This window comes from Gossypium hirsutum, chromosome D12 (assembly GCF_007990345.1).
Source record: "Gossypium hirsutum isolate 1008001.06 chromosome D12, Gossypium_hirsutum_v2.1, whole genome shotgun sequence".
Lineage (NCBI taxonomy): Eukaryota > Viridiplantae > Streptophyta > Magnoliopsida > Malvales > Malvaceae > Gossypium > Gossypium hirsutum.
Window position 1 is genome coordinate 46,548,041 of NC_053448.1, and position 13,635 is coordinate 46,561,675.

Below are 13,635 nucleotides of genomic sequence, written 5' to 3' on the forward strand. Positions count from 1 at the left end.
GTGTGTCCAGGTTGTGTGACTCACTGATTACAAAATAAGGATCACACGAGCGAAAGACACGGCCGTGTGGGGCCACACGGACCAGTTACCTTGGTCGTGTGAGACCACACGGGTGTGTGGGTCAGTTTACGAAATTTTTCCATATTCTGAGCATCGCGCAAACTGAATACAAGCCTTTTGTGAGGCCATTTAAACTGGATTTAACTGCATATACTGATATTCTGTGATCTGAAACTTGAATATTGATTATCAATGTGTGTATTGTGTTTGACTAAAATTACTATAATTCATCTACTGCGTACGAGTATGAGTTGTATTTGAATATTCGTATAAAACTCTATATTAACTGTTATATGAAGTATGAATATGCATTGGATAGGAATTGAATCAGGAGGAAGTATTATGTTCTGAACCAGTGGTTAAATCTCTGGTATTCGTATACTAATCTGACAGCTTGTTTGCAATCTCTGAAATGTGTCAGACCGACACTAAGTGGTGTGTAGGGTTGGATGGGTAATGAATACCCTATTTGGTGTGTTGGGTTGGTTAGAGATGGTGTGTAGCGGTTGGTGTTAAGTGATTGCATCTGTTATGTTCTGTCTTACATCTGATTATAGCCTGATTTGTTATCCGTATGTATAACCCTGATCTATAACTGAATGAAATGTTTCCTGATTCTGGGTCAACATTTGCACTTGGATATCCTGGTTTTACTGATAATCTATTGTATATGTAAATAGTTGGGTCCTTTCTGGTATATTAACTCCGTTATTGTTGAATGAATTTTAGGTAAATCATAGACTTGATTAGGCCGGTGGATGGGGAGCTCGGTTATGTGTTTATACCGTTTAGCACTATGAACCATGCTAGTTATTTTCGTAGTTTCAGTTAGTTGAAAGATAATCCCTAGATACCGAGTTGTCTTTATTAAACTTTATTAGACTTAAAAGGTGTGTTATTATAAATTGCAGAATGTGTTTTGATTATCATTTGTTGTAACTCTTCAGGCTTGACCTTGTCGTCTAGGCCGGGTATGGGGTGTTACATATGCTTTGGACTAGAGGAATCCTTATTTGTAACAGGCCGTTTTCAGTGAAATCGAAATAGTAGTTTCAGGACCACAAATCTGAAGTCGTAAAATTTATTTTAATATTATTTTGAGGTCTACAGCATGATAATATGATAGTGTAAAATATTCGTTAAGAAATTTTACCGTTTGTATACTTAGTTTATGAAAACGAACTAAATCGCGTAAAGTGCAAAAGTTGTGTTCTATTAGCTAAAGGTGTTAAATAGCTATAGAACCTTAAAGTAGAAGTCCTTATGTGGTAATTAGACCATTAAATGAGTTAGTGGATGTGCATGGCTTGGTAATTGAGTAATTTTGAAAGTTAGGTAAGGGTAATATAGTAATTAGGCAATTAAATGAAAAAAATAAACAAAACAAAGGCTAGCTATCATATTTTCCTATTTCTTTCTTCTTCAACTGAAAAACACAAAGAAAATGGGAGTTTTGAAGCTTGAAATTCGGCTAGGCTAAATCCATTGTATGTAAGTGAAGTTTTGGTCCGTTTTTAATGATTTTTATGTTTTCGGGGTCGTTGTAACTTAAGCTAGCTAAATATGGGACTAATTTGCAATATGATTAAAAGTCTAGGGTTTTTACATGTGAGCATTCTAGTTGTTCTTGAAGTTTAATGAAAGAATATGAATCCTTATTGTTAAATAAACAATTTTTGTTAAGTGATTTTTAATGAAATTGTCAAATAGGGATTAAATTGAGAAATATGAAAATTATGTGTTAAATATGTAAAATTGTGAAATGTATGAGCTGCTATATGCACATATAAAATTCGGCTAGGCTTATATAGGGATGAAATTTCATAAATTTCATTTTACGAGCCTAGGGACTAAATTGTAAAAAGGTCAAAAAGTATAGGGGAAAAATAGTAATTTTGCCAAAACATGAATTTTGGATTGAATTGAATAGAATTGTGATTAAAGTAGTTAAATTTGATTATATAGATCAAGAAAAGCAATAAATGGAATTAGATCGAGAAAATGACAAAGTTATCGAATAAACGATCATTTTCCATCATACAAGTTCGAGGTAAGTTCATGTAATTAAATTGAGTATTTATATGCTTTAAATAGAAATATATGTATGTGAATGATTTAATTTTTATGTATAATTATCGAGAGCATAATCGACGATGTACAAAGAATACCGAGCCCCATTTGAAGCTTAGGAATTTGTAGGATACAAATGACATGTCATTAGAGTTACCATTTTGGTTGAGGTCTTGGATTTGTTGCGGACTCACCGCAGCACGTATGAGCTTACTGATTTGCAGCTCGTGAGAGCTTACCGATACTTAGCTCGTATGATCTTACCGATATTCAACTCGGAAGAGTTTACCAATTATCACTTGTAGGAGCATATATGTACTAGAATTGATGGGTTACAGTTCTGTACACCTCATGTGTACCACCCGCGTATCTAACCGATATTCTAAGTGGTTCAACGGGCATAGTGTTATTATGAGATTATACAAGTTCGATATGAACAAGTATAGGTATTTACATGGAAATGGTTGATATTTGATATATGTTTACATGGCTTAGATGTTACAAGTACATGGAATTCAATTAATTGATAAATTCATATATGATTCTCGATTTTATGTGAATATATGACTAACATGATTATGAATTATATGATAGACTTTGGCCAAATTGAATTGTGCCTTGCTTTGAGTTGCTTACTTAAATGGTAGTCAAATGGTAAGTCTAATTTAGTATCACACGAACTTACTAAGTTTGATTGCTTACTCTGTTTATTTTTCTATGTCTTATAGTGTTTCAGTAGTTCGCTTAGATTGGAAGTTGTCAGAGGTTGCATCACACTATCAAACGTTATTTTGGTACTTATGACTTTATATTTTGGGTTAAATGGCATGTATAGGTCATTTTGGCTAATGGTAGCCTTTATGTTTTATTGTGTATTTAGCCATTTGATTTGACTTGAATTTGATATATTTTGTTATGTAAATATGTAAATGGCCTTATTGTATATAATGTATGGTCATCATGTAATGCCTTGTTTGTGAATTGGTATTAGGGTACCAAATGGTTGAAGTTAAAATGTGGTATGCATGTTGAATTTAGGCACTAGATCTCATAGGTGAGGTTGACCATTTAGGTATACTTTGGAAGTATATTTGGTATGTTTTAAAGTGATAATTTGATTGTGTTTATGGATATCATGTTGTATGTGTGAAAGTACATCTTATAAACTTGATATTGGTTAGTTTTAAGTGCCTAATTATGCATTGGTTCTATACAAATTGATGTGTATAGATTGGTATCAATGTGGGTGAGGAATATGGCTTGGAAAATAACCTATTTTTGTCCATACGGGCAAAGACAAAGGTGTGTGTCTTAGCCATATGTAACATACGGCCAGGTGACATAGCCATGTATCCCTTGGTGCTTCTATAGAAATTAAGTCAGTAGCTTCACACGGCCGAGCACACGAGATTATGGTTTGGCCGTGTGACACAAGTCAGTATACTCTCCAGTTTTCACACGGGCGTGTGAGGTCATTTCGAAAGGTACACGGCCTGACACATGGGTGTGTGGTTGGCCGTGTGACCCAAGTTAGTGAGTTACACAGGGTCAAACACGGGTTGGGACACGACCATGTGATCCCATTTCGAATTCTCACACGGCTTGGTCACACTGGCGTGTGTCCCCTGCACTTTGAAAAATTTTCCATGTTTTTCTAAAAATTCCTTAAGTACTCGGTTTAGTCTCGAACCACTTTTAATGTCTATTTAGGGCCTCGAGGGCTCTTATTGGGGACTATATGATTGAATTTGAATGACTTTTGTTTACAATGAGAAATGAACATGAATTGCATGATTGTATGAGTTATAAGTTCGGTAATGCTCTATAACCCTGTTTTGGCATCGGATACAAGTTAGGGGTGTTACATTATTGTTCCCAGCTTTCAATCGAATGACCATTTTTGCTATTCTCGTACAATAAACTGCTTCGAGTTTAGGCTCAAACACTTTTGAATCAAACACAGAACAAAAAAATATTTACTTTTTTTTTAATGGGAAATCAAATCCCTCTTCAATAAAAACTGGTAGAATTGTTATTTCGAAAAATAAAATTTATACTTAGAAAATAAATTCTCACTATTTTTGGGCAGAATAACAATATCTTAAAGTTGTGTATTTAGCTCTACTGGTGTCATCTATTTATAGGGGGAGAAGTTAAACCCTTATTGAATTAAAAGTCTATTTCAATAGAAAAACAAAATCATAATCTAATACTTGTTAAATCTATTTATAGAGAGAGGGGCGAAAACCCTAGTTAAATCTACTTGGGTTTGTTGTCCCATGTATTTGTCATGAGGGTCTTTTGATCCTCTCTCGTATCGGGTCCAATTATAAATATTTTCTGGACTTTTAACACAGTACTTTATAATTCAATCCAACCCGATACTTTTTTTTATTTCCCAAAATAAATATCATAAATTAATTTAAATAAATAAAATTTCCAATTAAATAATTTACTCAACCTGATTCTGATTCCGTTAAAATCAGTAAGATTGTGTCATATATAAAAAATAATAATTTTTAAGTGATAACATAGCAAAATATCAAAGTATTGTATCATCATATAAATCAAAAGAGGAAAAAATTGCTAAGTTCCATGACTAATATGGTCAAACAAAATTTAGGGACTAAGTTGAAAAAGGTTGTCAATTGAGGGGACTAAATGTTACTTTATCCCTTTAATTAAGTGATACCTAGAAGTTATGCGGTAGGAACGGACGCGTGGTATAATTTTTCCTCCAAGGTTTGACTTAAGAGTTAAGACACAGCTTACGAACAATAAGACGATTAGAGGAATCCGGGATTAGTAGTACTAGACATTTTCAATTCGGCCTCTTTGCCAAACCCCAAAAGGAACAAGGAATGCCCAAGACAGAGCAGCCGGCGATGGGAGTTCCATACCATGTGGGGATAAATCCGTACCAGGCGGGAATGATACCGCCGAACGCCATATACGGTGATCCCAAGGGAATTCCGATTCAGCAAACCATGTATCGGGATACCCCTGCTCCTTTTAACTGCCCATTTTGTGGTAATTCCGGACTCACTCTGGTCAGGTATGATAAACTCTCTTGCCTTTTGCTCCCTTATGATTTGTTTTCTTTAAATCGGACAACTTCCTGTTGATCGATTTAAGGATGTTGCTGGTTTATGTTTTTGTGAGTGTATGTTCAGATGTAATGGCGGATTACATTCAGTTTAATGTGTGTTATTCAGATCTAAACCTAGCCTGGCAGCGGTTGTTGGATGCATGATGCCATTTATGCTTGGAATCTGCTTCCTTTGCCCTTCAATGGACTGCCTTTGGCATAAGTATCATTATTGCCCCAAATGCACTGAACAGGTGAGTCTGGGTACTTAAATTTAGGATGAGCTATAAAAAGGAAGATAGCTCTCATCTCTTCTCCCCCTAAAATATTCCAAATCCTTAACGAGTGAGGAGACTCATTGGCAGGCTTTATCCCACCTTAATTTCAATCATTTTTCTTGTTTGCTGATATTCTCTTGTAGGTTGCTAATTTCGAGAAATCAGATCCGTGCGCAGTGGTGGACATGCCGCAATGGGTGCAGGAGAGTTTTGGTGTGCCTGCATGATAACCCTACGACAAGCATTTTGCGACGCTGCTTTAACCATTTCTATGTGCTTTTATCGCTTTACGGATGACTCTGTAGTCCATACAAGTACCCGAAAAAGAGAATCAATGGTTTTAGTATATATATTTTGAATTGTCATGCCGCTACTTTGTGGTATTGGAGTCATTCGGAAGGCTGTTGTGAATATTGTTGTTTCCCACATCACCATAATACGTTTAGGAAATAACATGGATGATGCTTCTGAACCTTAATGATTTTTTTTTTAATCTTAAAAGAACATCCTATACTACTAGCAAATAAATTTTGGGAGCCCTAGATCCCAATAGCCCATTTTATTTTCCATTTAATGTTTGGATATATAGCAGAGAAGAAATAAAGCTAATGGAAATGGAGTACTCGATATTTGTGGAGAAACCTTGGAATTGGAAAACTGCTTCAACAGTTTTATTCATGCACTCATGTTTGACACCTGCAGAATCTTTCAAATACATAAAAAAACTCCTTAGAAAAAAATCCAACATATCCATACCTGAATGTGTAACATAGCTTTCCACTACGAATTACTCTACACCTTCACTATAATACAAAAGAAATTGCAAATAAGAATATTTGATTAAACAGGAGCTAGTTAAAAGAAAAAAGAGAAATAAAACAGATCCGAACAAGATGAAATGGGCCTTGAATCAAAATCCAATCCTCAAATTCAACCGGATATGACCGTATGTAATCATTATCTTCTGCATTAAACAGCTAAAGTTTGCAACCAAAGGAACCTTATTCGTCTAGCAATGGCAAGACAGAACTGGGCAGAAAAAAATATAGCAGACATCTGGGGAAAGGCAGTTCAGAACTAGATGAATGACTCATAACTTTAATGTTAGGTGAACTTGAGGAGAACGCCAAATATGATCATGTTCAATCCTTTTCAAAAGATTTCATATCTTTAGAGGGCAGACTCTATCGAAGTTCTTCATATATGTCAAGCATAAGTATTTCAAGAAAAATGTAAAGTCGGAAAAACTTAATCATAAACTCGTGAAAATAAGATAACCATAAGACAAACCAATCCACCTATACTGCTAAATAGTATTTAGTATAGTAATTTGCATAGAGTAAAATAATTCAATTGTCTATTAATGCCCTGGAGAAGATACAAAATTTCTCAAAACTTGGAAAACACGGCAAGCATCCATGCCAAGCATTCATTGTAATAGACGAGAAGTGCTAAAATATATAACAATGATTATAGGAAATATTAATTGACAATATGCACAGCTACACGTGTTCAATATAGGAGTCACAAATCTTACCTGTGGGTCAGGAATGAAATCAGTACTACAATTAGTTTTAATCAACCATTTCCTGCATTAATCACATACCAACAGTCAGAAATAGAAAAGGATATAAAGAATGCTCCATCTAATGTTGAATATAGCATTTCTATGCTACTGAATATAGATCTTGCATAATAGGGGATGATACCAAAGAAGAAGACCACTGATGATTCAATCTAACCCAACCAATGTTTCTAAAAATGTTGATTGTTTGAAAAAAGGGGGGAACAAGCCACTGCCAACCACTGTAGAATATTGTGATGCATTTACTTTTTATTCACAACCTTCATACTGAAAACAGAAATGCTCAAAGTTCTCACATTTCAAGGCATATTCAGTTTCTATTAAGTATTGAAAAGTTAATATATGTATATATTGAGAAAAAAATTAGCACAACCAATTATCTATCAACTGGTGAAGGCATCTCATCACAGTGTTCCCCAGATAGGACCAACCAACTTACTGAATTTTCATAATTTTAGTGCAAGATTTTCTAAATGGATTTTGATTACCTATCAACAGTCAGCGAACAAGTTGATGATGGCCAGATTCAAGATAAAGATATTGGTGTCAAAGGAGGTGAGGCAACATCTTGAGACATCCCTGAACTGATGGCAGTTTCCAGTGGATTGGACACAGGTAATGACACCACTCTATGAGTGCTTGAGGGTATGGAGAAACTGCGAGTAACAACCTGCGGAGGTTGTGGCAGTGGAGAGGCAGCTCTTGACATCACCGATGTATTTGTAGCAGAGAGCCCATGACCTCTAGGCATCAAGGGACCTGAATAACCTACAAAGCCTAAAGGTCTTGAAGACTTCGCGGCTGGACTGGCTGGCGGTCTAGGAAGTTCATGAAGCTCACTTATTTTAGGTGAGGAAATAAAAGTAGGGGAAGCACTTGGTGATGCTTTTGGAGATGCTGCTGATCGTTGAGGCATTGGATTTCTCAAAATTGACCCAGAGAACAACTGGGGCTGTTCCACTGAAACAGTTTTGGTAGGCCATGGTTTACTGGTCAATGGACCAGAAAAGGATTGCCATTTGATTTTCTTAGAATAAGCAGCAGTTGGATTAACTCGAGGGGGTAGTCGAGTTGAAGAGGCAGGACTATTGCTCTCTCTGAGAAAAGACTGTGCATTTATAACTGCAGATCCAGAAACTTTCTCATCTCCCAAAATCATCTCATGTTTCTTATGTTCAAGTGGAGATGAATGCCATGAATTGTTTGATTGCTCATTCAAACTTGCTTTTGAAGATTGGGGAGCTGGATTACCTAATCCAATAGAACTTTCTGTAGCAACTGGTGTCGGTAATACATATGAGCTAAACTTTCGTGCTGATAACGGTTGAATTTTCTCACAAGGGTCAGATTTATTCTCAGAAAAAAGTGGAGCTGATTGGCTGCTGGTCCTTATTTCCCCTCTAAATGAAAAAGAATGGCGACGGCCTTTTTCTAGATTTTCCTGTAACATAAAGAACAGTAAATTATCTCCCAACAGAGTAGATATTTGCTGCAAACACAAGTTTGGGGGGGGGGGTAACCATATAAAATTTGAGACTATAAAGTTGCTTCAGTAGAAGCATAACAGATGTGTTCAGAAAAAATCAATGGATATAAATCAGTTGACCAATAATACTCAGATATTGAACTCGTATAGTTCATCGTATATCCAGTGAAACAAGATATGTACTAGAAGGGGTGTAGGGAGGAGGCAGGGCCCCTTCCCGTCCATATTATTTTTATTTTTTTATTAGATTTTTAGTATTTATATACTTCAAAAATTGTAAAAGAAATATTTTGCTCCCATAAAATTTATAATATGATCATTTTTTATCCTATCCCCCCGATTTAGAATTCTTGGCTTTGCCCCAATGTACTTGGATGATTAGTTTCTAAATATTTGATGGTAATTACTAAATAGAATGCGTGGGAGATAAAAATGTTATATTAAAAATCAATATCATTACTATGCAGATCAAGGATACATAATATGAAATACAATCAACGAAATTCATTATTATTAGGAACTGCTTACATGAAAGCTCTATGCGCATATACATACCCCAAATTTGCAAAATCTAGCCTCATATTGCGAACTATAATTAATAACACAATAAGCTCTTTACCTTTGCAGCCTCCACCATGGCAACTTGGGGAAATGCTACCTGATCCAACTGCAAAAATTCACATGGAAGCCATTCTACAATTAATAAAATTAGAGGTGCAAATTACTTCTTGTGTTTTGCATGTGAACCCTGTGTGAGGTCCATTGAAGTTTCTTTATAACACTAGGGAGAATGAAATCCATTCCATACAAAAGAAGAAACAATTGTGTTTCCGCAAGGAAAAAGTGAGTTAGCTTTTTTAGCCAGAAATAGCATGTTAAGTAGTCACCTCCATTGAATGCCGTGATGCAAAAAACATGTTCTGATCTTGGTCATTTTGTCTATAATCAAAGCTCAATTCACCATCATTGTGGTCCTCAGCATCATCCTCATAGTTGTCGTCATCACTCTCATCATCATCGTTTTCATAATTTTCCTCAGGATCACCATTTTCTGCTTCAGAATCTTCAAGTCCATGAAAGTGGTAATCAATATGCTGCTTTTCAGTGATCTTCTGCACATATGGCTCTACTTCTTCAAGAGATTTAAGAGCCTTCTTAAAAAAGTTCAGCTGATTTCAAGCAAAAGGAAATGGGTCAATAACCAACAGTAATAAAGATTAAAAATAAAATAAATAATAAAAGAAGTTCAACAAAGAAGAAAAACAGAAAAGAAACCTGAGCAGCATGGTGTCTTGCTGCTTGCGTAAGAAGGCTTCTTGATTGTCCTTGCTTTAGAGATTTCAATCGGAAAAAAAGTAAAGTTGCTTCCTCCTGATATTCGTCATGTGCTACTTGTAAATGTTGTACGGAGAAATTCTCCCCTTTCCCACTTTTTGATCTTCCTTTTTCTTTGTGTCTCATTGCCATGTACTCGTATACATTTCTGTATATAATGCATCGAACATCAGAAGCCATTATCCTTGAAAAATGAACTTTGTGTCTGGTTATTTTTTAAAAGTTAAATAAAAGTTGGACCTTTTCTCATCGCATTGTCGCTTCATCTCCTGTATCAACAGAGGGGGGGGGGAGTCAATATTACATCATATAAATGCTTAACCGGCTCTATAATATGTAGTGCAGTAATTTGTGTAACTAAAGAAAGTGATTCAACTACAAAAATTTAAGCTTGGTAAACAATATGAACATAATACCCAAGAAAATGGTTATATCTTAATTCTTTTGAGGGGAAATACACACACATGCACACATAACAGATTTGAGATATCAAGAGAAGCCCACAAGAAATCATTTATCCAATGTCAGATTCTTATCTGAGCCCTTAAGATGCTACAATGTACTTCACCAAAAGTGATTAAAATATTATGCTAAAAAAGCCAAAACAATAAATAAAGCAAGTTCCCTAGGGGTAGGCCTTTTGAGAACATTTTGCATATCATCCGAAGGGGTTCATATATTTTAAGAACAACATGAAGTGGGAGGCATTTCTTGGCATTGATTGGCGAATTCTATCACTTGAAAGAAGTAATAAACAAACAAATATGATAAAGGCTTCTTTTCCCCACAGTTGTTCACTCTTTCAGACAATTTCCAGGTTCCAAACTTTCAAAATTGTTCATATTAAGAGAACAAAAGAGGGTTAATAAATCTTAAAAGAATATCTAATCCTAATCACTTTATCTTGAAGTGTTAGTCTCATCACTAGCCATCATCTTGGAATGTACATGTCCAGAAATTAGAAAAGTAAAGAACATTTAAAAGAAGAACGATAGAATCACATAATGGAGCACTAAATCAACATTAAGAGATAAAAAGGCAAACTGGAGGTGACAATCCTCACATGATATAATGATGAGAAATAGCTTTGCACAGCAAAAGACCAAACAGAAGTAGACAAAACTGGATGAAATAGTCCCTATGAACTAACCTCAACTGTTCGAAGTTCATTAAGAAGGGACTCTGATGGGCTTGTGATTGTCTGGATTATATGAGATCGCTGAAGGATGCAAAGTAATAATAATTATTAGAACAGTAAGTAAGATATAACATTTTGCAAGAGCTTTCAGATTGTAACCCCTCCCCCAGACCTTAAAGAAGAAGAGAGACTCACATAGCCGTCAACAAGTTTCTGGAGTCCAAACTGTACTTTTCCGAGCATTGATAATACTTTACCTGCATAAAAGCAGCTTATTTTAATACATCCTTTTGCACAATGGTTAGCTGCTACATATAACAACTGTGATGCACCTAGAACCAAATACTATACCATCTGAATGTGCCAAACTGGGTAAAAATAGCATCTATGCTATTTTAAAAAAATTGCATCCTTCTAGAACTTAAGATATTGAATGTAAAAACAAAAAGGAATATTCCACATGTCAGATATACTGGAAGTGAATCAAAGATTTCACTTGATTCATCTCTTAAATCCAAGATGACAACTAAAACACAAGTACTTTCGAAGTGGCATTTTATAGTAAAAAAACCTTATTTAAGGGCAAGGAAATCAGTTCGAATGTAAAGTCTTACACAGAAAGTTATATGCTATTTGTTCAAGTAAATGGCAACATTGGGCATAATAGTAGAATAATATATATCTGCTTACCACTTTCTTCATCATCATTTACTGCAGTTTTTCCAAGACAATCACCCATTTCCTGCAATGACTCCGAGAATTCTGAGAAAAAAAGGACTACACGAGTGATTTCAAGATTGGCATGGCAAACAAAATCTTCCACACCAAAAATTCAAGACCAGATAATTAATGTTTGATCATCATGCTTGTGCTTGAGCCAATATATAAACTACCATCGATGAACCAATACCATCATTCTTACAGCATGGCTGTATGGGTAGATATATAATGTAGTCAATCTCTAGGGCTAGGACTTGAAAAGAAAATAAAAGAACACTTAAGTTCATCATGCAGAAACAAGCATTTAAAACTAGTGGATGATAATAATGCTAGGTCATGCCTGGCCCGGTGGTCAAGTGGTTACATGTTATCCCTTAGTCACGAAATTAAATCCAAGAAAGTCTCTCTATATAAAAGAGGACAGCTACAAACTGTGGGACTTTCTCCTGAGCCTGCTCATAGCAGAACACTTGTGCACTGCATACGGATTTTGGATGATGATGAAGCTAGAGCTTAACTCAATGAATTAATTACAGTTAAAACAACCAAATCAAATCATGCCTTGTGTATTGGGCACAATTTTTAGATAATAATGCTAGAGCTGAAATCAGTGTATTAAATTAACATGAAAAAAATTAAACCATTGCATCGTGGAAAGAGCTTGAAATAATTTAATGATAGCTATACAAGTGTAACATGGATAATCGACCGAACTCACAGCGGATATCAAAATGATCATCCCTCGAAAAGCATAACAAGAAAGAAGATTCATAACAAACTTAAATGAATTTCATAAAAAGGTCCATTTCAGTTGCACAAATAAGAAATACAGCAAATTCAGAATAACAGAGGAAACATATCAATAAATTACCGAAAGCACTATTTGCAGCTGCTGCAGCTGCAGACAGTAAGCTGTCGTAGCAATCTCTCATATCCTGCATATCCTGCACATTATACAAAACCATAGATAAATCACGTTTGCCCTAACGACATAATCACTTCGGTTCAATTATTTACCGAACAACTTTAGGAGAATCGAAATTCGAAGCCACAATTTTGAGTGAATGAAATTGAATAGAAAAACACAAGCTCTCTATTCAAAAAAAAAAAGAAGAAAAAAGATAATAAGATAATGCATTGATATTTCACTAAAATTAAAAAAAAATCTCTTAATTATAAAAAGAGCTCCCAAAGCAGAAAGAAAACGCTAAGAGAACATTTGAAAAAAAAGAAAAGAGAAAAGAAAACTAGAAAATGATTCAAAAAGAAAATGAAAAGAGAAATGTCAGGAAGCAGAGAAAGAGAAAGACCTGAGAAGCCTGATCGAGCTCGTCAAATTGAGGCAAAGGCGGAGGATCTTGTTGGTCATTGGTTTCCCCACCGTGCCTGTGAAGTGCAATATTTCGCAATCTTCTCAGAGAAGTCTTCATTTTATTTTGCAAAAATCCTCTCTATCTCTCTACTTCTCAATATAAATATATAGTTTACGCAATTTCAATTTCGGAAATTGAAGGAGTTGCAAAACAAAATCCCCTCCTCCTCCCTTCTGTTCTTTCAACTTTGCTCTTTGCAGTATTATTATTTTATTTATTTATTTTCTCATATCACCCATATAGACAAGTTTTTTTAAGAAAAATATTTATTATATAAATGATTTTCGTATCTAATAATGTTGAATTCTTTTTTATTATAAATATATACTCTCAATGTGGATTGAAATTTAGTTTAGTTAGCACGGTTGTTTCTTAACGTGGATTAAATTTTACTTTAGTTGGCACGGTTGATTCTCAATGTGGATTAAATTTTAGTTTAGTTAACACGTTTGTTATTATACTAACTAATTAGAAGGATGTGAGTTTAAATAGATTTACTTAC

The 13,635-nt window shown here is 34.9% G+C and overlaps 2 protein-coding genes across 7 annotated transcripts; one reads left to right on the forward strand and one right to left on the reverse strand.

Annotated features, from left to right (window-relative positions):
- The first annotated feature begins 4,857 nt into the window (after positions 1-4,857).
- LOC107946196 (GSH-induced LITAF domain protein) lies at positions 4,858-5,974 on the forward strand. Its single transcript, XM_016880424.2, has 3 exons — positions 4,858-5,185; positions 5,346-5,472; positions 5,640-5,974. Exons 1-3 carry the CDS (start codon positions 4,992-4,994, stop codon positions 5,721-5,723), a joined length of 405 nt encoding a protein of 134 aa, XP_016735913.1. The 5' UTR covers positions 4,858-4,991; the 3' UTR covers positions 5,724-5,974.
- Positions 5,975-5,991: 17 nt separating this feature from the next.
- LOC107946195 (uncharacterized protein At2g33490) lies at positions 5,992-13,353 on the reverse strand. Of its 6 annotated transcripts, none has more exons than XR_001696865.2 (12): positions 13,071-13,353; positions 12,632-12,704; positions 11,731-11,802; positions 11,236-11,297; positions 11,053-11,121; positions 10,143-10,171; positions 9,843-10,050; positions 9,455-9,736; positions 9,187-9,234; positions 7,570-8,522; positions 7,034-7,085; positions 5,992-6,299 (listed from the first exon to the last, which is right to left on the reverse strand). XR_001696865.2 is itself a non-coding variant. In XM_041106894.1 (11 exons), the coding sequence occupies exons 1-10, from the start codon at positions 13,188-13,190 to the stop codon at positions 7,608-7,610; spliced, it is 1,893 nt and encodes a 630-aa protein (XP_040962828.1). In that variant the 5' UTR covers positions 13,191-13,353; the 3' UTR covers positions 6,766-7,085; positions 7,570-7,607. The 6 variants fall into 6 exon arrangements, 3 of the variants coding, with proteins under 3 accessions (XP_040962828.1, XP_016735912.1, XP_040962829.1); XR_005921711.1 differs by having other exon boundaries at positions 5,992-6,201; positions 11,731-11,817; XR_005921712.1 differs by having other exon boundaries at positions 11,731-11,817.
- Between the last annotated feature and the right edge of the window lie 282 nt (positions 13,354-13,635).

What these genes read in the sequence shown, in the direction of transcription:
- LOC107946196 (XM_016880424.2), top strand. Translation starts at nt 4,992, where the DNA reads ATGCCCAAGACAGAGCAGCCGGCGATGGGAGTTCCATACCATGTGGGG. An exon ending in TCCGGACTCACTCTGGTCAG is followed by an intron (nt 5,186 to 5,345) that starts GTATGATAAACT and finishes TGTGTTATTCAG; the next exon opens with ATCTAAACCTAGCCTGGCAG. An exon ending in GCCCCAAATGCACTGAACAG is followed by an intron (nt 5,473 to 5,639) that starts GTGAGTCTGGGT and finishes ATTCTCTTGTAG; the next exon opens with GTTGCTAATTTCGAGAAATC.
- LOC107946195 (XM_041106894.1), bottom strand. Translation starts at nt 13,190, where the DNA reads ATGAAGACTTCTCTGAGAAGATTGCGAAATATTGCACTTCACAGGCAC. An exon ending in AGAAACTTGTTGACGGCTAT is followed by an intron (nt 11,122 to 11,235) that starts GTGAGTCTCTCT and finishes TGCATCCTTCAG; the next exon opens with CGATCTCATATAATCCAGAC. An exon ending in CGACAATGCGATGAGAAAAG is followed by an intron (nt 10,051 to 10,142) that starts GTCCAACTTTTA and finishes CATTATATACAG; the next exon opens with AAATGTATACGAGTACATGG.